Source organism: Pelobates fuscus, chromosome 1 (genome assembly GCF_036172605.1).
Source record: "Pelobates fuscus isolate aPelFus1 chromosome 1, aPelFus1.pri, whole genome shotgun sequence".
Lineage (NCBI taxonomy): Eukaryota > Metazoa > Chordata > Amphibia > Anura > Pelobatidae > Pelobates > Pelobates fuscus.
The window spans coordinates 375,438,615-375,462,097 of NC_086317.1; the positions used below are offsets into that span (position 1 = coordinate 375,438,615).

General features: G+C 39.1%; 1 protein-coding gene across 3 annotated transcripts in view; it reads right to left on the reverse strand.

Moving 5' to 3' along the window:
* Positions 1-23,483, reverse strand: part of ENOX1 (ecto-NOX disulfide-thiol exchanger 1) — a 597,059-nt gene that overhangs the window by 140,683 nt on the left and 432,893 nt on the right. For all 3 annotated transcript variants that reach the window (XM_063425978.1, XM_063425979.1, XM_063425980.1), the window contains one exon: positions 11,558-11,770. In XM_063425978.1, the coding sequence (XP_063282048.1) occupies positions 11,558-11,770 (213 nt within the window). The remainder of the gene's footprint in view (positions 1-11,557; positions 11,771-23,483) is intronic.

Below are 23,483 nucleotides of genomic sequence, written 5' to 3' on the forward strand. Positions count from 1 at the left end.
AAACCTGGAATTTGACTATATGTCTGTTCAACCGTAATTCACCTCTTTCATATTAAGTGCACCCACACTTTATATATATAATTTATTATGAGGAAATGGGGCTTTTATTTAACATCAAATATTTAGCTATGAAACAATTTAATATGAATAAAATATTTTAACAATGGGAGAAAACAAGACATTTTGCTATTTTTTTTAGTTCTACATGACATTTTAACTGTGAATGTCATAATACTGTTTACTTTTACTGCAATAAAATACATATATTTGAGTTCAGCTATGTCTCACATGTAAAACAGTACCTCCTATGTACAGGTTTTATGGTGGTTTGGAGAGTTACAGGGTCAAATCTAGCATGTTACATTTTTCAGTTTTTTCACATTGAAATTCGTCAGCTTGGTTAGGTTGCCTTTGAGACCGTATGGTAGCCCAGGAATGAGAATTACCCCCATGATGGCATACCATTTGCAATAGTAGACAACCCAAGGTATTGAAAATGGGGTATGTCCAGTCTTTTTTAGTAGCCACTTGGTCACAAACACTGGCCAAAGTTAGTGTTAATATTTGTTTGTGTGTGAAAAATGCAAAAAACTAATTTGAATGCCAATTTTGGTCAGTCTTTGTGACTAAGTGGCTTCTAAAAAAAAACATTTGCAATACCTTGGGTTGTCTACTATTGTAAATGGTATGCCATCATGGGGGTAATTCTCATTCTTGGGCTACCATACGGTCTCAAAGGCAACGCAACCAAGCTGGCGAATTTCAATGTGAGAAAACTGAAACGCAAGATCTAAGGATATATTATTTTATTTGACACTGTTTTAAACTTTATTTAATTTTTTTACAGGCAGCAGGGGGACGGAACGGCAGCAGGAGGATTCCCTGGGATGCCAGGTGAGTCCCCCCACCGTGATCGCCGGTGAGCAGGTAAGTACATAGGACAGCGGGGACGTGCTATGCTGCCCGCCTGCGTTTAAAGATGGGTCCCCAAGGACGGCATAAGGGTCCCTTAAGAGGTTAAATTTGCCAAATTGCACATTTCGTCTGGTGGACTCCAATCTTCCACCTGCTTCTGCACCAAAAGGAGGGTTATGCCCCCCTATAGAGACACACATATTTTTACACCTAGAACCAGGCATCAGTGGTTCTAAACAAACTGAGCAATATATACCTGTACACAAGTCACCTATCATGTAAACCTACTTCACTAGAAGCTGTGCTTCTGTCATTGTATCTCTCCTGAGCCTCTCTCTATACAGATGGAAGAGGGCAAGTGTCACCTAAGAACACATCTGCTTATATGATCTGAGCCTATCCCTAGTTATTATTTTTTTAAATACATTATATAATCCTACATACACTCCTTGCTACTTAATATATTGCAATATATTTATTTCCTTTCTGTCTAGCGTTTCTGTTTTACACACCACTTAGCTTATAAGGGTAAGTGTCTTTTAAGCGCTCCACTTTATACACTGGTGGTGACTTCTACCATTCAGTTTATTGAGTACACATCAAATAAAAAAAACAACAACATGAAAAATAGATCATTCTCTAACTCATGGAAAGTAAGAAAATACAGGTTATGAGTGGCAACCTTCATAGTCTGTGTATTGGCTCCAGGCATCAATCGTTTGAAGTATGCTGTTGCAATAATCCAACATGCCTGGGGAATTCAGAAAAATAAGGATGCTTGGAGCCATTTGAAGGATTTTAAGCATTTATAAGGATAAAGTTGAAATAGCTTAAAGTGCCAAACGAGGGCTTGTAATACATTTACTGTGACATTATAGGCACAGTAAACACTACCCATAAGTCGTCAGTAAAAGTAACTGTCCCTCGGTAACTACTAAACTACAATAGGGTCTTTTACTGTACAGTTTTCTATTGTAGAGTGTATTTTGTGGCCACTTGTATCTCCATTCATGATGAAAACATAAATTGGCTCTCAGCCAATCAACAGTGCCCCTGCTTGGCTGCACTCCACGCTTCCTGGATCTAAAAACTGAGAAGCCGGATGCTGCCTGGGGGTGAGTGAACATTCCTGCTGGAGGCAACTTTGGGTTTAAACCATTCAAGAACAGTTTGACCCCTTGAGGTAAGAGTGCCTCCAGGGGCCTCCTGGCACCATAACAACTTTGTTTAGATGACGTTGTTCTGGTGCCTAGAGTGTCCCTTTATAGAGTAACTCCAACCAAAACATAAAACACAGTTTTTGGGTGAAATAAACCTTCCTATTCTTTAGAAAATAAATAAAATAGCTAAAACACATCCTCAATCCAGCGCCGAAGCAAAGTTCACCCTGCAAACCAATTCTCCTCCATTGATGTTATTTCACCTCTATGGAGAGTGCAGACATCAAGGAGCACAGACTGAGGGGAGGACATGGGCAGCACGAAGACACCAAACATGCACAGAACTAACATTAGCTGCCCAGAGCTCTTCTACATGGCAAGAGTGTGTTGCCGCAATGGTACTGACCGAGGATCACTGCACTTACAGATTCCAGGCACCATGATGATGTCAAATCAATGACGTAGGCATGATGCTTGGAATAACCCTTTAAGGCATATATAACATAATATAATCATTTGCACGCTTTAGAATATATAAGGTTAATTCTATTTTAACACAGGGAATATGCCAAGTTTCATTGACATAGAATCAACCCCAAAGATCAGAGCTCTGTGTGGGTTGAATATCTTTTTCATTAAGATTCTCACCTTCTTTTTGTCAATATTCATATCTTGTGCTTTTGTATGCACCCTCATTGTGTGCGGAATTTAAGAATGTACTGGTAGCATTAGAAGCTGAATAATAAGACTGAATACAATTTTATGCACAGTGTAAAAGAGATGTTCATCAAAGACAATACATTAGATAGATTAAGTAGAGAAACAAAACAAAAAAAAGGATAAAAACTACTGTTCTAGAAGAAAATAAAGCAATGCACATTAAACATTAATAATAATAAAAAAAACAATTTGTCTTATAAAATTGTACTTTGATTTCCCAAAGGTGATCAAGCCTCTCAGCATTGTCAGTGTAAAAAGAGAAGTGTTGGGGGTAAGCACACAGGGAGAGGGAAAAGGGACTTACTTGATTTTTATTCATTTTAATTAGACAACTAAAAATTTCCTTTCTTCTCTATACCAGACATTTATTTGCAGCTAAGCTTGCTTGACTTTGGTAATTACAAATATTGTTAAAACATTTTCACAGATCCTTCTCAAATTGTTTTAAATTAGTCTGTTAACCAATTTGTGAAAAAGGAATTGGCGTTCATAGTGATTCATGGCAAGTTATCAAGCAAGAATGGGGTTAAAAACGAACTAGTGCCTCACACTGGTACCTTGCTGATGTCCTGCTATACACTTTATTTTTTTATTTGCGTGTGTGTGAGTGAGTGTGAGAGAGAGAGAGAATAGGAAATAGAGACATTGACACGGTTAGAAATAATGACTTTTAAGAGAAATACGAATTGTGTCCTTGAAACTTTGCTTTCATCAAATAATCCTCCATATGCAGGGATTACAGCCATGTAGACATTTGGCATTCTAGTTGTCAATTTGTTGAGTTAATCTGAAGAGAAGTTTCCCGAAATTGGGTTGGCTTGCTGGACACTTACAGTAACATACAGTCAATCTGCTCGCACGACAGCTTAATATGGTTGCTATCTGGTGACTGTGCTGGCCACTCCACTAAAGACACAATACCAGATGACTGTTTCTTCACTAAAGAGCTCTTGCATAGTTTGGTGATGTGCTTTGGGTCCTGTTGTAGGAGGAAATTGGCTCCAAACAAGCGCCATCCACAATACACAGGGTTTCCTCTTCAAGGTCTCTTTTCCACAGTATAAACTCTCCACTTTACAATGACCAAAGCACATCCAGACCATCACATTGCCACCACCATGCTTGACGGATGGCGTCAAGCACTCCTCTATCATCTTTTTATTTGCTCTCAAGAATGTTCTTCTTTGTGATCCAAACACCTCAAACTTAGATCTGTCTGTCCATACAACTTTATTCCTATCTTCCTCAGTGCAGTGTTGTTTTTCATTTGCCCACTTTTAATCTTTTATTTTTAGTGGCCAGTCTGAGATATAGCTTCTTTTTTGCAACTCGGCCTAAAAATCCATCATCCCAGATTCGTCTTTTTACTGTTGATGTTAAGACTAGGGATTTGCTGGTACTGTTTAATTAAGCTGCCAATTGAGGACCTATGAGTTTTCTATTTATCAAACAAGACACTCAAATGCATGTCTCCTCTTGCTCAGTTATGCACTGGGGCCTCCCACTCTTTCGAGTCTAGTTAGAGACAGTTTGCAGTGTTCTGTGAAGGGAGTAGTACATAGCGTTGTATGAGATGTTCAGTTTCTTGTCAATTTCTTGCATGGAATGACTTCCATTTCTATGAAGAAGAATAGACTGACAAGTGTCAGAGCAAAGTTATTTGATTCGAGCTATCTTCAGCCTGTAATCGAAACCCCAATTGCAGAAGCTCCAAATACTCAATTAGTCTTATGGCGGACAGTTTTATTGCTTTTATAATCGGCACGCCATTTTTAGCTGTGCATGATTTCAAAAGGGTTTTCTAATAATAAATTAGCCTTATTAAATGATAAACTTGGGTTATCAAATACAAAGTGCCAGTGGAACACAGAACAGATATTAGGCCCCAGTTCGTCTATGTAGATATACCAGGGCTTGAGTCCTGCAGGAACGCATGGGAACGGCGTTTCTGCACTTTTTACACAGCAGGAACGCCGTTCCCATTAGTAGTCCTGCAGGAACAGTGGCGGATATAGGGGGGCAACTGGGCAATTGCAGCCAGCACGGAGGGAGAAAGGACCTGGGAGCTCAGCCTGCAGCTCCTCCGGGTCCTCCTCTCGCGAGCACAGCCGTGGAAATGCTCCGGATCTCGCGAGAGTGAACTCTCTTGGGATCTTGGGTGAGTTCCCACACTTTTTTCCCCAGCACTTGACCCATGAGATATACCATTAAAAATCATCCGTTTCCAGTTAAAATAGGCATTTAGAAAATGAACAATGTCTTTGTTGTATTTCTGATTGATTTGATGTAATTTTAATAGACAAAAAAATTACTTTCTTTTGAAAAAAAGGAAATTTCTAAGTGATCCCAAACATTAAATATATATATATATATATATATATATAGAGAGAGAGAGAGAGAGAGAGATAGAGAGAGAGAGAGAGAGAGAGAGAGAGAGAGAGATATGCACACACACTCTACTGTGCAAAGTACAGAAGCTAGGTGTGAAAAAAAAATGCTGTAAAGAATGCTGTTATGCAAAAATGCAGTTTTGCAAGGAGCTCGACAGGCAGGTTCTTCCAAACATCTTGGAGAGCTAACCCAAGTTCTTCCGTGGATCTAGGTAGCTTTGATGGCTTCTGTCTCTCTATGTAATCGCAGGCAGACTTGATGATGTTGAGATTAGTGCCCGGTGGGGGCCACATCGTCACTTCCAGGACTTACTGTTTTTCTTTAAGCTGAAAATAGTTCCACTGGTTTCTGATAAGTCTGAGCCAATTACACTTCTGGATATCTTTCAATTGTGAAAGGAAGTACACCTGGAATGTCTTCTATCAACTGCACTAAGTTACTAAGCATTTTTACTTTACCTCACTTTTCAATACCTTCCTAAAACATTTGCACTATCTCTCCCCTGATACCTTTATCTTATTTGTCTTGATTCTTCTGGTGTTAGAAATCCCAACTTAGAAATGGGATTAGGTAACTTAACTAATGGATATACAGTTTGGTAAAAACAATCTCGTTATATCTTCTTTCGTGATTAATCGAAATTGCAAAACATCATAGAACTTCCTGCTCTTCACATTTCTTTAATCAATCACAGTGATGACATACATGGGCTAACAGCAAAGGCAATGTGATCACAGTGATTGCTTTTGACAGCACAGGGATCAATGTAGTAAATAGCAGTAATAAATAAAGAGTGATCTGTTAGGGTTTGGGTTAGCTAAGGCTAGAGTAAGCTGGGGACAGCTAGGGTTAGAGATAACTAAGGCTATGGTTGGTCAGAGTTAGGATTAACAAGGGTTAGCTAGAATAAGTGTTTGCTAGGCTTAGAAACTGTGTTTGATGCTGGTCAGTTTGGTTACACAGATAGTCTCAGCAAATAGCATCTCTGATAAAGTGCCAGTGAGGTACCAAACACGCCAGTGGTGATCTTTATACTACCCCTGTATGCTCTGTTTGCACGTCTGTTTCATATAAAGCTTATTTATTTATCCTTATCTTTGGATCGAGGCATTTTTTCTTCCATATGGAGAAAATCCGGCGATCCAGTTTTCAGTCCTACCTCTCGTAGATACAGGTACATTTTGCTGTGCATTCTGTAATTTTGCAAGTTTTTTGTTGTATCCTGTGCTTTTTATTTTTTTCTCAAAGATGCAAAGAGGCGTGTCAAAAATAGGGCACGCTTATAATTTAAACCTACAAGTTCTTAAAAAACCCAGCAACGCTGTGTTTGGGAGATGCAGCAGAAAACAAACGGGGGTGTCTAAAGAAGTATAAAACCAAAGTATAAAACTGATTAAACACTTAAGTATAAAGACTCATAATGCTCCATTAAATATCCCAAGTGTTTTTCAAATGTACAATGGGTGGACTAACAGACACGTATTTGTAACCAGAACATATAGCAAAATTGTCAAAAAGGCCACGGTGATAAATGCACTGAATATCCAAAAAAACTAACTCAGTAACAAAGTGAGTATTGGACTGCAACTTAGTATCATAAAAAGATAATACTCTAATAAAATGACATTTAATCAGATTAAAATGTGTCAATTTTTTTTTTTTAAATCTAAGCCATTTGAAACATGAAGTGCACTGGCATGGTGAATGATACTCATTAAGCTTACAAGAAAGTGTTTATCTTGATGCAAACACATTGCATTCTCATGTCTGCAATATTAGGTTGAAAAGACTGGGATGTTAAAGGATTTGGTCTCTTTAAATACCCACAGCCACTCTGGAACCACCAGATTTGCACAAAGGGTTAACTGTTATCTTTTTTTTTATATTATAGCTTCTGTCTCTCATATTGAAAGAAAAAGGCAAAGGATTTTGGCTGCAGTAATGTTTACAAGTTATCAATAAACTGTGGGCCGGGAGACAAGAATATATCTTCCTTGCATAATAACTATACAATAAGCAAAATGTGTTATAGTCCTTTAAAAACACATATGTCCCTTAAAGGGTTACTCAAACATTCATGACCACTTCCGTAATTTGAAGTGCTCATGGTGGTGTCTATATAAGCAGCATTTCTGCTTGAACCACTGCACATACTGAGATATATTAACTTTTGTGCAAGATTTAGTTACACCACCGGCACATGTGACTTTGGCAGACTTCCAAATGTCAAATCTGTGCATATTTTAAGTCTGGCGTCAGTGAGCACATCCAGCAAAAAAGTACAATCACAGGCTTCTCTATAAAAAGTCTGTGATTTGAATATGCGAGGGGAGGGGGAACGTCAGATCAGCACTGGGTACTTTGATTTCAGGTAAGTTTAAATAAACACTATAGTCACCCAGACCACTTCAGCTCAATGAAGTGGTCTGGGTGCCAGGTCCCCCAGGTTTTAAACCTTCAGATGTAAACATAGCAGTTTCAGAGAAACTGCTATGTTTACATTGCAGGGTTAATCCAGCTTCTAGAGATGCTTCTATGATGCTGGATGCGAACATTTTTTAATGCGCGCGCGTGGCTCTTGCCGCGCATGCACATTCTGCTCCACCCAGGAGCCGACGTCAGAGTGGGAGGAGAGGTCACCAGCGCCAAGGGAGCCCAGCGCTGGATTAAGGTAAGTGGCTGAAGGGGTTTTAACCCATTCAGAGCCAAGGGAGGGGGGCCCTGAGGGTGGGGGGGACCTAAGGGTTGTAAAGTGTCAGGAAAACGAGTCCTTTAATCTTTTTTTCAGCTCTTATGGGGGAGGGTGCCTATTAGTAATGCCCAATAAGGCATTTTAAGAAAAGAAAAAAAAGGGATATTGTGTAATGGAGCCACCATTAATTATGGCTGGTTTGGGGTGAGGGAAATGCCTTCTGAAAAGAATAATGTGGGGTTAAAATGTAAATAATTATATTCGGCAGCCAAAGATTTGGACAGAGAAATGAACAAATGGACAGGTATAAAACTTAAGCAGCTAATACGGCATAGCCAGGTTAGAACATAGGATAGAAAGTGGACATATTCCTATTTTAAAAGTAATGGACTGCTAAAAGAACTATGATGATTTTTAACAAATATTACAAATCCAGTTCAGTACTAAAAAAAATGCATTAATTAAAATCACTATTTAGTAGATACACCCCAATGAGAACATGCATGTATTTAATTATGCTTTTTTTTTTTGGGGGGGGGGGGGGGGGGGGTATTTCAAAAAATAACTTGGAAAAGCAGCCTTTGCAATCCCTCCATTTCCAATCCCAGCTCAGACTTTCTGTGGCTGTCCAATCACAGACTTCCTAATTCAGCTCAATGAGAAGTCTTTGCAAGGCAGATGCTCTGGGCAATTGCCGACTCTTGAGTTTACCTCCACTAAGCTAAACAAACCAGGAAGTAACAGGACCCATTGTCTGATTGATATAGAAATCTGAACTTTTTGTAAAATGAAAAAGAGCACATACACTTCACACACAAAGCAAATGTAGTGGTCTGGAGTGTCCCTATAATGGGTTTTTGAGCCTTTTACACTGTGTGTATTCGACATTATATTTGACTAACGTGAATGTATTTTGCATAAAATATTTGTGGTGCTAAGGCTGGATATTACAATGACCAACAAAATCAAAATCAATTGTTAGAAAGATGTGCGATGGACTAAGAAATGACAATTCAAGTATAATAGTTTTGAATAAATATACTAAAGCTTTTGATACTATGTTACGCGATACATTCAAGACAGACACTTTAGGTTGAGGGACAGTACGTGGAACTGCAACTAGTCAAAATACAAAATATAAGAGGTTGCTCTTAATAGCATGTTATTTAGATGCACAAATAATTGACTAGAGTACAAGAAAGTGCTATCCGCAGCCCCATTCATTTTAATTTGCTTCTAGTGTATTGTCAGAACATTAATAAACAATGTCCTACTTTACAGATAACATAAAATTGTGACATTATTTAAGGTAATAAAATTAGAGTAGGAAGTTATTAGTCTGCAAAAAAAAAAACCATAAAGCGTGAAATAGTAGTCTGATCAGTAACACAGCAAAAAATGTACACAGAATATGCGTTGATTAAAAATCTTAGGCGACTGATACAAAGAAAGCAAATGGCAAAAGAAGAAAAACAAAAAAGGGGGAAAAAATGCACTCAATGGATGTGCAAAGAGAAAGTGGGGGGTGTATGTTATACTATCTGCATGTCTCTGATTGATTCCTTTTTTCTATATGTTCTTTGCTTCTATGGAGTAGCAAAGGACGTTTATGCAAAATACGAAGCCTGTTATGTAATTGAACTGGGCTCAAATGGAAACAGAATAAAAACCAGTAAAGGAGATATATGCCTGTCAATATTTGCTGTGTAAAGTGGGGTTGTTTCTCTAGGTGAACGCCAGCAGAAAGATGCGACTACCATCTACAACTAAATTTCGGATATTCTGGGGATTATTTCATATTTTAAAAAGGTTTACAAATAGCAATACAAATAGGTTACACGATCTGATATTTTATGTTAATCACTGACAAGATGCCCTTCTGCCAAATGGATGGAGTGACAGTATATATTATATATATATATATATATATATATATATATATATATATATATTCATTTATTTTTTATTCTGAAGCTAAACAATCTGATTTTATTCAAAATAAATAAAAAAATATTTATGTATATCTAGATTTATTTATTTATTTTTATTGCTATTGTCCTCAAGAGCATACGCCATACAACTTGCCCACACTGCCAAGTATCACCTTTAAGGCTCTGCTTACAATGTCGTATGAGTAACTATAATACAAGCTATGTATAAAGAGTGTTTCTAACATAACATAACATTAAAAAAACCTTTCTCACACTTAGTGTGGTTCTGTCACTGTCTGGGGTCTTTACATTGAGAGAGCTTAATTTGCCTACATTCGTCACTAGTGATGGCTAGGGGAATGACAAGGCTTGACGACGGTAACTCTGTCTAGTGCTGGAAAAATACAGAGACAAACTAGTCTCTACTTTCCCTCAGTATATCTTTTGACTGGGTTGGCATTTCAGTGAAATTCTAACACAATCAATCTGAGTATTTCATAATGATGCTATCTTTGTGAAATCTTCATTTTGTATGGGGAGGAAGACAGTGGCTCTTTAATACATTAAAGGCAATCTATAAAAAGGGAAGAATCTTCATTTTAGCTGCCCCTGCAATAGGAACTGCCTATTAAGATGCCGTAACACCTTAACATGATTTAGCAATCCTAATATAATTTAGAATTCTAATTATATTATAATTTAAAGTTAGAGTAAAAGAAGGTGTGCATCAGCCTCGGAAGTTTTGTGAATTTGCTGTAATGCGTATTTCAGCGTCAAATGACATTGTGGCCGCAGATGCGGTCAATTCATACTTTTCAACCAAAATGAGCATTCAGGATTGTTACTATCAAACAACATTGTAGGAATATATTGATCCAGGGAAAATATGCATTGTTTGTGGTTAGAAAGTGCAAACCTTCTTGAAGTTATTATGTTTTATATTAACTGGACTAGATAACTATAAGTGTACTGTGTATAGTTAAAAACTGAATATTATTAATAACCTAGATTACAAAAAACTGTACTATACACAAACACCAATAAAAGAAAAAAAACCTTATGTCAAATATCTAGAATATATAAAGATAGCAATCTATAGTGTATATAAATCTGTAGTTTCAGTACAAATACCTACACTATGCTTTGCTTGTAGCTATGATGCAAAGGTCTCATTCATTACATTCAAATGTGTTTTCTATACAGAGACATTAAAATGTAATATTTCTTATACTTTAAGCCATGACCAATAAATCAATGAAGCGTTATATGCCAAGTGAGTCAGATGCTCTTTAGCCTTATTAATGTAAAAGCAAGGCATCAAAAATAGGATCCTGTATTATATCGATCTGTTGTCAGCTGGGAAATTAAAATCACACTACCCAAACGTTGAAGGACTAGGGAAGTAGAGCAATGGTTTTTAACCTTAAATAGTTTGTATTTAAAGCCTTTTTGATTTATTTTTAAATGGTGTTGTAGAGTAATTAATTCACTATTTGTCATGTTTTAGAGCTGGTGTTTGTCAATTAAATTTTGATTTGTCTATAGTTATGCCTTTAAAAAAAAGAAAAAAATGAAAATATATATATCCGGAATCTGGATATTTGTATTTTAGGGGCTATAAGCTTTTTATAAGAAGTACCTAAATAATATTGCTCACCTTTCAAATGCTGATGTTCCCGTTCCAGACCCAAACAAGTTAATATTACTTACCCCTAGATTTTAGGGGATTAAAATAAAAAGGTACTTACATTGAGTAAGAATCCCCAGGAGTGCTGTTTTGAAGTTTTCTTTGGCTTGCTCCATTTGTTCTTCATGAGAACCCTTCTCATTCATAAGGCGTCGAACGTGACTGTTCGCAGACTGTACCATGGAATAGAATTGATTGGCGGATCTTCGATTGACTTCTCCTCGCTCAATCCAGGTTAGAAGAACAGAGATGGCCTCAGAAAATTTATTGTCATCTGGAATGTCAAATAAAATATTTATGCGAACTGCATTTTATACTTTTAGGCATTTTTGGCAAAGTGTAAGAACTATTTTTCTCTTTCTTAAAATCAAACTAAAGGAGATGAAGAAAGAGAGACTGTATCAACCCATATAAACAGATTTCTATCCAGCTATGTTCTATTTGGTTGGAACGATGAATATTAGAGATGTGTGATCTGCTAAAAGCGGTCACCAACAACTTAGGTTAACTTACAAACCTGGAAATATTAAAATATATAACCAAACAAATAGTTGTACTATGGCAAAATGGATATATTTTCACACGTTATAAAAAGGGTGCAAGTTAAACATACCCTGTCAATGATTGCTTGACAAAGATCAGATAAAGGGTAGCTCAAAAAATCTTCAACACTTTAATAAACGTAAAAAAGGAAATAAATACATAGCATAAAATCACACACAACATGAGAGATGCATATATAAATAGCACTTACAAGAAGTAAAGCACTGCTAAACCTCCCCCAAAAAACAGCATTAAAAAAGCATTATGGTCGGGGCGGGCCCAGACCGCTAAGCCGAGCGGTCGCAGGAAAGGGCTTCTCCTGCTCTACATAGACAAAACTGCCGTATAACCACCACGAACGGTGCTGAAACGACCCCAAAGTGTCACCAACGGAGAGGGGAGACTGAGGAACACATGATGACACTAAATAAGCAGCCCAACGTGCAAAGTACAAGGACGCAGGGCCGGACTGGGAAAAAAATGAGGCCCGGGCATTTTTCAATCAGAGCGGCCCCCTTAGGGGGCGGGGCCAGAGAGGGTGTGTTTTGTCATCACTAATGACAAGCACGCCCCCTCTCAAAGTGAGCATGTTGGTTCAATGCGCAGAGCCTCGCTGAAGAGCTCTGGCATTAGAAAAAGGCCCTGAATTTGTTCTGCGCAGCGCAAGCAAATTTAATAACATGCTTGCGCTGTGTTTGCTTTTAAATTGTCTCTGGTGTCTCCACTAGTGGGATACCAGAGGACAAAAGGGCCAGGAAAGTGTATGGTGCATATGTTTAGAGCGTGCTTGTGGGATTGCGTGTGTGTAGAGTGTGGTGTGGTATTGTGTAAATAGGTAAATTTCATTTGTGTTTGTGGTGTAATATGTGTGGCTAGGGGCTGTAGAGAGTGTGTATATAGGGGGCATAGTGTTATAGGGGATGTAGCGAGTGTGTGCATACGGGCTGTAGTGTGTGTGTGTATAGGTGACGTAGTGTGTGTAGGGGTTGTAGAGAGGGTGTGTTTAAAGAATGTTGTATGTGTTTGCTGACAAGGAATGTAGTGTGTGTGTAGGAGATCTAGTGTGTTAAGGACCCAGTGTGTATAGGAGAGTGTGTGTGTAGAGGATTAAGAGTGCATATAGGGTAAGGGATCTAGCGTGTATCTGGAGCGTAATGTGTGTAGTGGTGCAGTGTGAGGGGTGCTGTAGTGTGTGTGTGTGTGTGTGTGTGTGTGTGTGTGTGTATATATATATATATATATATATATATATATATATATATATATTTGGGCGTATTGTATGTATGTAAGAGGGGTGCTGTATGTGAGGGTGTTTTTATGTGCCGTCACATTCTAGGTTTCTAATTTTCTTTGTCTGTTAACTCACTGAGGGTTATTTTATATATTATATATAATATATAAAATAACCCTCAGTGAGTTAACAGACAAAGAAAATTAGAAACCTAGAATGTGACGGCACATAAAAACACCCTCAGACACACACAGCACCCTCAGACACACACAGCACCCTCAGACACACACAGCACCCAAACACACACACAGAACCCTGGGGGTGCTTTGTGTGTTTGGGTGCTGTGTGTGTTTGGGTGCTGTGTGTCTGTGGGTGCTGTGTGTGTCTGTGGGTGCTGTGTGTGTCTGGGGGTGCTGTGTGTGTCTGGGGGTGCTGTGTGTGTCTGAGGGTGCTGTGTATGTTTGGGTGCTGTGTGTGTCTGAGGGTGCTTTGTATGTCTGGGGGTGCTGTGTGTGTCTGGGGGTGCTGCGTGTGTCTGGGGGTGCTGTGTGTGTCTGGGGGTGCTGTGTGTGTTTGGATGCTGTGTGTGTCTGTGGGTGCTGTGTGTGTCTGGGGGTGCTGTGTGTGTGAGTGTGAATGTATATTTTATTTAAATATATTTTTGTAATAAGAAAAAAAAAAAGTTATATCCCCCCCCCCCTTCTTACCTTTATCCTGGGAGGTCCATTCTGCCTGGGGGGAGGAGGGGGGGTCCATTCTGCCTGGGGGGAGGAGGGGTGCCGTGCTGCCATTCTTCCCTGGTGGTCCTGTGGTGAGAGTGAACTCTAGCCCCCTGCAGGCTAGAGTTCACTCTCGCGAGATCTGAGCGTTGCTGCGGTTACCGCGGCAACGCTCAGACCTCGCGAGAGGACCCGGCGGAGCTGCTGGCTAGAGCTCCGCCGGTCCTCTCTCCTGCCTCCCTCCCTCCCACACTCCCCAGCCGGCGGCCGCACCTGAGTGCCTGTGGGCCGGTGAGGGAGATCTTTGATCTCCCCACCGGCCCATGGAGACACACAGCAGGGCCGGCGCTCGGGTAGCGCTGGCCCTGCAGGGGCTGGCAGGGGAGATCCTGTGATCTCCCCTGCCGGCCTCGGCCCCACGGTCATCGCGGCCCACCGGGCATTTGCCCGGTGTGCCCGATGGCCAGTCCGGGCCTGCAAGGACGAGATGTCTGCAGCGGGGGGAATAGAAAAAAAATGACAGAGTGGGAAGTAGCAGAATTGAAAGGTTTTAGTGGAGTGTGGCCCTCTAAGAGACAGCTAACCTGGAAGACCACAGGCTATTCTGAAGTGATAGGTTTTGAGGAACTTAATGAATTAAATGAATTAAATGAATTAAATGATTGAAGACTAAGGAAGAGTCTAATGGGAGTAGGCAAGCTGTTCCAAAGGAGTTGAGCTGCCCAGAACTAATCCTGCAAGTGCCAGTCAGCAGTACAGGTACGAACAATTGACAGGAGGTGGTCACTGGCAGTGAAGAGCAACCGAGAAAGGGCATACCAATGAAATTGTAAAGAAATGTAGCAGGGGGTAGAGTTGTTTAGAGTTTTATAGGTAAGGATTAATATTTTGAATTTAATCCTGCAGGATACAGAAAATTGTATGCATGGCCACTGGCGTACATATAGGGGTCGCAGCTGCGATCGGGCACGTCACTCCAGGGGGCCCGGCCACCCTGTGGTACCGGTACCAGCCACCATGTTTTCCAACCTGCGCGGCAAACAGTTTTTTAGGGGGCCCGGTCAGCGCTGGGCACTTTAACAGCGCGACCGGGCCTCCAAGCTATCAGAGACCGCGCGGGAGAAAGGACAGGGAGTCAGAGTGGGAACTCTGATTCCCACCAGCCCCAGGGAATGAGTCACCACTGGACCCCAGGGAATGTCACCCTCCTGCACCTAAAAGGTAGGAAACAGTAGGGTGACTTAAACATTTTGTATGTATGTCTGTCTGTCTGTTTCTCTGTGTGTATGTGTATGTGCGTGTCTGTCTGTATGTATGTATGTGTCTTTGTATGTATGTGTGTCTCTATATATGTGCCTGTGTGTCTTTGTATCTATGTGTGTCGCGCGCGCGTGTGTGTGTCTGTATGTGTGTGTGTATATGTCTGTTTGTATGTATGTGCCTGTGTGTATGTATGTGTCGTTGTATGTATGTGTGTCTTTTGTGTGTGTCTGTGCGTATGTATCTGTCTGTGTGTATGTATCTGTCTGTATGTGTCTCTGTCTGTATGTGTCTCTGTCTGTATGTGTCTCTGTCTGTATGTGTCTGTGTGTCTGTATGTCTGTTTGTCTGTATCTGTGTTTGTCTGTATGTGTGTGTCTGTCTTTCGAGGGGGGGGGGGATAAAAGGGGGGTGAAGAAGGGAGGGGGTGCATTGTGACCAGTCTGTGGACCAGTGTGTTGAAAGCTTAATTACTGTGGGCCAAAAGTGTCTTTGTTAGAACAGTGCTGGGAGCACACAGATGAGTTGATTCTTTCCTAGAATAAGAAGAGTTCAGAAGAGGACAAGCACATACTCCGAAGAGTCGTTTAGTGGGTAGAGGAAAAGATAATACCCTAAAGAACCTAAGAATTGTTGTGATGGTCTCTGGTGCCGGTTGAGATGGGCCAGACAATGAAGCTAGACAGGTCTGGATACAAAGCTTGGGACCAGTCAGCCCTGTTCCCATTTCAACTTGAAATTCTTGGAGTTTTTGTCTTCTTTTGGATGAACAGCATAAAAACGTGTTTAAAGGTTGAACTTGATGGACAGGAGTAACTATAAAAATACATTAACATATTAGGTGTATGTTGCACATGTTAATGAACTAATGTGTTTAATTTAATATACGTGTAAGTAATAAATGTTGATGGAAAGGTGTTTTGTTTTTATTTTTATTTTTTATTAGAATATACAATCATTGCTAACAAAATCTGTGTTCTCATTGCTGTAACTTGGCTGGTGAAGGTTAAAGGTTTTTAAATAAGGACACAAAAGGTTAACCCTCTGACATGATTCATTAACGGAATTCCCCTGTAACATGGGAAATGGGCAATTTCTTGTGAAGGAATACCAAAGGTGAACCAGGGTGAACAAACATTTCTAAAGATACATTGGGTTCATTAATATATTTTGAGGCAATGTGGATGCAAATTCATAATATCAATATTCTAAAACATTCTATGAAATTCATATGTTTTTGGATTTTGCTCTTTCAACAAACTTCACCTTTTTTAGTACTCATCATGTATATAAAAATGTTACTTCTACTTCTAGCATTAACATGCTAAAATGAACCAAACACCACATACAGCCACCCAAAAAAATTGTATGGAAATACACAGATTTGCTAAAAAGTAATTTTTAAAGAAAATGTTGCACTGATTTCAGGCACAAATCTTTATTTACTATATAATACCTGCAAATTGTGCAGTCAAGACAAATTTTGGAGAGAAGAAGGTCGAAAGTTTATAACATTATTCAATCGCTTCAAAGTTGTAAATACTATAAAAAAAGCAAAATTAACTATTTTACATGAAAGCTAATTAAGCATTATTTGATGAGATGGTAAAGAGTAAGATCTTCTGTAGGTTAAATTTGGATTTATGCATGGAAGGCATTACATATGCAAAATGCAAATTAAATAACCTAAACTCACACTATAGTGGATTCAAAAGTATATGTTATTGAAGTGATCTTTAATTCGAGAATGATCTTCATGCTGCCTTTACGTATGTGCTCTAACATGTATCCCTAAATCTATAGTGTTCTTCTACCTGTTTAGGTTGCTGCCACGTGTGCGAAAATTTTTTTACTTTGTTTTATTTATCTTTTAGCCCTCACTGCACCAGTCTTGACTCCTTGGCTGAGACCATCTAAGCTGATCCTCTCAGCCAATACGATGTTTCCATGTACAGAAGTATTGGGAGGCTAGTAAGAATGCATGATGAACCACTGCATTGCACCAATCACATGCTGTTTTATGAGAAGAGGAAGTGCCTCTAGTGGCTGTCAGGAAGATTAACACTGCAATGTTAACACTGCAATTCCCACAGAACAGCAATATTTTACAATGCAGGGTAAAAAAAAGCAGGGACACTACATCCAGACCACTTGATTGAGATGAGGTATTCCGAGAGCCTTTAGTGTCTCTTTAAGAATATCAATAAACGAAAAGCCAAGAAATATATGTAAGGGTTTTATCGTCAAGATCATATGTTCTGAGAAAAACCCACAAAGATAGAGCATACATAAATGGGGAAAGGTATATTTTCATTAATAATAAAATAAAAAAGTCTTTAAGATTTGACAATCTTCAATATCATATTTAACTACGGCTGAATATATTTAATTGCTTGCATAATAGTCTTAGAAAATTTAATTACGTTTTAGTTTTGAGGTAATTGCAAAACCGACACGTGTTAGTGCTGCTAAAGAACATTCGACAATTAGAATTACATATAACTCCAAAAAATGATATCGGAACATTTTTGTTTAATTTTTGTTAGATCTTTGAATTTATTAAAGTAATTCATGTGAAAATACAATAAATGTGTAAGCATTCTCAACAGTCACACATACATATTAATGCGATTAATCACATTTGAGCTAAAGATTAAAATACTGCCTTTGAGTTCTGAAAAGATAAAACGTGGCGCTCTTCTAGATCGCGATGCACTGTGCTGTGCGGCCCGGAGACAGTTCCTAGCTATAGCCAGATGTGGTACACCAGGGGAGGTCAAACGGGATGGCCAGCCAGTAGTCAGAAATTGGGACTGTGCCGTTAATAGGAGGACTGTTGGGAGGCATGGTATAATCCACAGCTATAAGTGTTTGGACTTCTGTGGAAGAGGCAAGACCACTTTCAGACTCTCCTCCACAACACATATTTGATATGGTAGAGGTAAATCTTCCTTTTTTTTTATGTTGCTCTGTTTGAATATACTTAAATATCAAAATGTATAACCCAGCTCCAATACAGTTAATGTATATTACAATTACTCCAATCAGAGTAATGGTTGACTTTATCAGGGGTCGTGTCAAAAAGGTGTCTGTGTGATTCTTAACAGCCATTTAAATTGTATGTTTAGGAGAAGACATGCAGATGATGAGTCCTGCTTTCATTTCATACAAGAACATTTGTACTAGTTAATGGAATGTGCTACACATCAGCTGCTTAAGTGTGCACAACATGCTTTTACAGTATTTATAAAATGTTTACTGTTGATAAGATTTGCTGGACTTGACTGATCCCACCTTTGCCACAGCGGTCCCTAGTGTTGCTGGTGTTCCAAGACTTTAAACAGAAAGTGAGGCCGCTACTGGACGATTTTGTAGATTTTGTCACCAGTACTTAACCAGATTACAAAGAATTGAGCTAATCCAGTACTGGCATTATAATGGAATATGCATGCTGCAATATCTTAAAGAGTTACGGTCACTTCTCTGGAATTTACACCATTGAATAAAACATTAAAAATCACCTATAACTTGTGTAAACTTTTTTCATGGAGATGCTTGGCTTTCTTTTAAATGTATATTTAATTTTTTAGAAAATTACATCATAATCCAGTTCAGAGAAGGCAAATAGGTAATAGATTTATAGCTTCATAGCAGAGTTTACAGTGGTATGACATGCACTCAACTAATATTTGTATACCCTTCACTCATCAGAACCTTGGATAAAAAAACAAATATATTAATCATAATAACCTAGCAATAAGGGATGATGTCTGATATGGATAAACGTTTGCAATGTGAACGATCATGAAGCTAACATGTAATGACATGACAAAGAAACTACTAGAAAACAAGGTAGTGCTGGTGATGGGAGTATGTCTATGGATGAAATACAATTGACCCACGAGTGACGGGCCAGATAAGATAGAAATCAATAAATACTTCATCAGAGACCCCTGACCCTTTCCTGGCTTACAGCGCTCATATAATAGGAGGTACTGAAAAAATTGAATGGAGTTTTCTGATGCTAAAGCCACCACCAGGGACTGTATGCTGCAGACTGCGATTGGTATGAAACATGCCCAGGATAAACATTTATGTACCGTATATACTCGAGTATAAGCCGACCCGAATATAAGCCGAGGCCCCTAATTTTACCCCCAAAAACTGGGAAAACTTATTGACTCGAGTATAAGACTAGGGTGGGAAATGCAGCAGCTGCTGGTAAATTTCTAAATAAAATTAGATCCTAAAAAAATTATATTAATTGAATATTTATTTACAGTGTGTGTGTATGAGAATGCAGTGTGTGTGTATGAGAATGCAGTGTGTGTATGAGTGCAGTGTGTATATGAGTGCAGTGTGTGTGTATGAGAATGCTGTGTGTATGAGTGCAGTGTGTGTATGAGAATGCTGTGTGTATGAGTGCAGTGTGTGTGTATGAGAATGCTGTGTGTATGAGAATGCTGTGTGTATGAGTGCAGTGTGTATATGAGTGCAGTGTGTATATGAGTGCAGTGTGTATATGAGTGCAGTGTGTGTGTATGAGTGCAGTGTGTGTATGAGTGCAGTGTGTGTATGAGTGCAGTGTGTGTGTGTATGAATGCTGTGTGTATGAGTGCAGTGTGTGTGTATGAGAATGCTGTGTTTATGAATGCAGTGTGTGTGTATGAATGCAGTGTGTGTGTGTATGAGTGCAGTGTGTGTGTGTATGAGTGCAGTGTGTGTGTATGAATGCAGTGTGTGTATGTGTGTGTGTAATGCAGAGTGTGATGCAGAGCCTTGGTGGGGGGTGGGCATTTTTATTTTTTAATTATTATTTTAATATTTTTTTTGTTTCATTACATTATTTTATTATTATTTTATTTTTTATTTTATTATTATTTTTATTTTATTATTTTTTTTTATTTTTTATTTTTTTTATTATTATTAATATATATAAATTTTTTCGTCCCCCTCCCTGCTTGCTAGCTGGCCAGGGAGGGGGGCTCTCCTTCCCTGGTGGTCCAGTGGATGGGCACTATGTAGGAGGGGGCTGTGGGGGCTGCAGAGAGATGTTACTTACCTTTCCTGCAGCTCCTGTCAGCTCTCTCCTCCTCCGCCGGTCCGTTCAGCACCTCGGTCAGCTCCCAGTGTAAATCTCGCGAGAGCCGCGGCCCTCGCGAGATTTACACTGTGAGCTGACAGAAGAGCTAAACGGACTGGCGGAGGAGGAGAGAGCTGACAGGAGCTGCAGGAAAGGTAAGTAACATCTCTCTGCAGCCCCCACAGCCCCCATTGTCTGTATTATGGCAATGCAAATTGCCATAATACAGACTCTGACTCGAGTATAAGCCGAGTTGGGGTTTTTCAGCACAAAAAATGTGCTGAAAAGCTCGGCTTATACTCGAGTATATACGGTACGTATTATAAAATATCAAACATAATAAAATGATCCTTTAGAACAGGGACTGGGAAATGCGTAGCTGGATTTATGTTGAGAACCAATCAGTTTAGATACACTTAAATGCCTGTAATGTAAAATATTTGTGTGGAATTAAAAAAATAATGTGTAAATAAACTTTGACACTGGTAGTTTTCCTATTTATTATACAGTTTATGAGTTCACTCTATAGTTAATGGGACACCAAAACAACTTTAGCTTAATGAAGCAGTTTTTGTGTATAGATTATGCCTCTGAAATCGCACTGCTCAATTATCTGCCATTTAGGAGTTAAATCAATTTTCTTTTCTTAAATACATCAGAATATGGTATTTGTTGTTCATGCTTTGTAAACATCAGAATTAACAATATCAAATACCAAATCATCATTTGTTTTGTTTCTCTCTCTTTTCCTTTTCCTATTTCCTTCTCTTCCCTTTCCCTTCTTTTCATTTTTCCTTTCTTCATATGTGTATACTTTCCTATCTCCCAGTCTTAATTATCCAATCTTTCTACAATTTTATTTAACAATCAAATACAGATATCAGACTAACCCAGACAAACATTTGTTTTTATCGCAGTGCTCCGGAACCATAACTAAGCAAAAAAAAACAAAAAACAGATGAGGGATTCGAGGTGGGGGGTAACTATACTGATGGCACTTTTTAGGGGCATAGTTAGTCATAGCACGTTCCATTTTACAATGTATAATACTTTGAGAGTGAATCTTAGGCCAGCTGTCCACCCTTGAAGACTTCCAGTTTCTGGCTATTGACGCTTTAACAGCCATTAAGATAACTGGTCTAGACTCTTTATTGATCATCCCCATATCCATATGTAGTACTATAACCAAGGAATAATTGTGGCCCTAATGACACCCAAGCAAGCAAAAAAGATGAAATTAGATGGAATGTTCCACCTGCCAAAGCCAAAAACCAACCAACCTTTTGATACAGTGAATATTAATTTACGCTTTCAAACCACACAAGATGTGGTTTTCCCCTTATGGCAATGTGGGGGAAAATCCAGTTTCAGATTGAGGGTTCTACACTCTTCATTTTCCCAGACATCACAAAGAAGAGGTCACTGAAGCCGCTGTTGCAGGTCTTATGATCGGAAGAAGTTGCCTACCTCTGGGGTGTATCTAGGTTGCACATATTTTGCTACTAAGGCAAATATGCACAATTTGGGACCTAAGGGAGCTACAGATACAAGGCTGACACATCTAGATCCATCAAGTATTCCTGCATGCACACCACAGTCTCCCTAGGCACACTCACACATAGTGGCGGTCACCTAAATGGTCACCTTGTACGCCGTCTTCTGGCAGCAGTGATTTTCTTCCATATGTATGAAATGCCATATGAGGTCTCTACTGCCATTACATTGACTCTAAATATGTTACAACCAGTTGTCCATTTACCTTTCTGTTGCTGAGTTTTCTTTTTATAATATTCTTCTAAAATCTTTACAACCGTCTTATTCTTAAAGTTTAAAACAGAGCAACAAAACCTACTGTAATCTGAAAAGATCAGGTCTTTTCTTTCTTATTCTGTAATTGATTTAATTAGCAATGTTCACTCACCCTTAGACTAAAAGTAAGACATAATGATTATCTGTGTCAGGTTAAATGCCAATGAATCACTTTTTTTCCCACCAAGAATCAATTCAAGGAAATTATGGCTTGTAGAAAGTGCTAAATTTAGTTTCAATTTGACTGTAGTACACATGAAAAAGAAAATAAAAGTGTTCATGGCCTGCATGATTGACAATTCGTGAGTGTCTGTTCTTAAATGGAGTAGAAAAACAGTTACTGCAGAAGGAATCTACAACTAGAGAGAATGATGTATAATAAATGTAAAACAGGTAAACATTAACACTTTACTTAAACAGGGAAACAGAAATATACAATTCCATACCACCCAACAGAAACAGAACCGGCTAGATTGACCCAATTTGGATGCAGTCTGTCATCATCTACCTTGTAGGACACCAGAGAAAAATACCTCCAAAATGTAATCAAACGCACACTGTGCAATACCAGAGCAGAGCATTTCTGCCCATGCTTAAGCTCCACAGCAGCAATGCACTTAGGCAACTCTGGTTGGCAAACACAACCTCTTTACAGGAGCCCTAATATTATCAGCAACTCAAACACCAAATGTAATATGATTCCTCACCGATACATTTTCATTGAGACTGTCCCTTTTCTGTTTAGTAGCTATTATTGTATTTGTGTCCTTTAACGAACACTGTACATACCTAAACTGTATAGATCACCGTCCTGTACTGCTTTGAGTCATGGGTTTCCCATCAAAACCACCTGCGACTCGTTAAGTGCTTTTACCAGCACTGCCGCATCACAATCCTTAACATCCATTGGAATTACTTAATTAACAATATTGAAATTCTCTAACAGCCAGAGACCACCAGCATCAAATATATGCTTTTGAAATTGTAGCTGCACTGGGCAGGTCATGTCTCGAGGGTGGAAGATCATCGCCTACCCAAGTTTGTGTATAGCGAACTCATCACTGGTGACAGTGGAGAAGAGGAACAAGAACTCTCATTAAAACTAATTGACCAATGACAATCGTCACTGGTCTGCTCTAACCTCCAATTACATGACTTGCAGACACAACATTCTTTGGGGTGTCACCTCCTTCGAGAACACACGCAAGGCAGATTTTGAGAATAAAAAGACACAGAGGTAGGACCGTAGCATTGTGGCATCAAAGTCAGACCACATTCCCCTTGCAGCTGCTTTGGGCGGATCTATCTGTTCTGCATTGGCCTCATCAACCACTAACGAGTC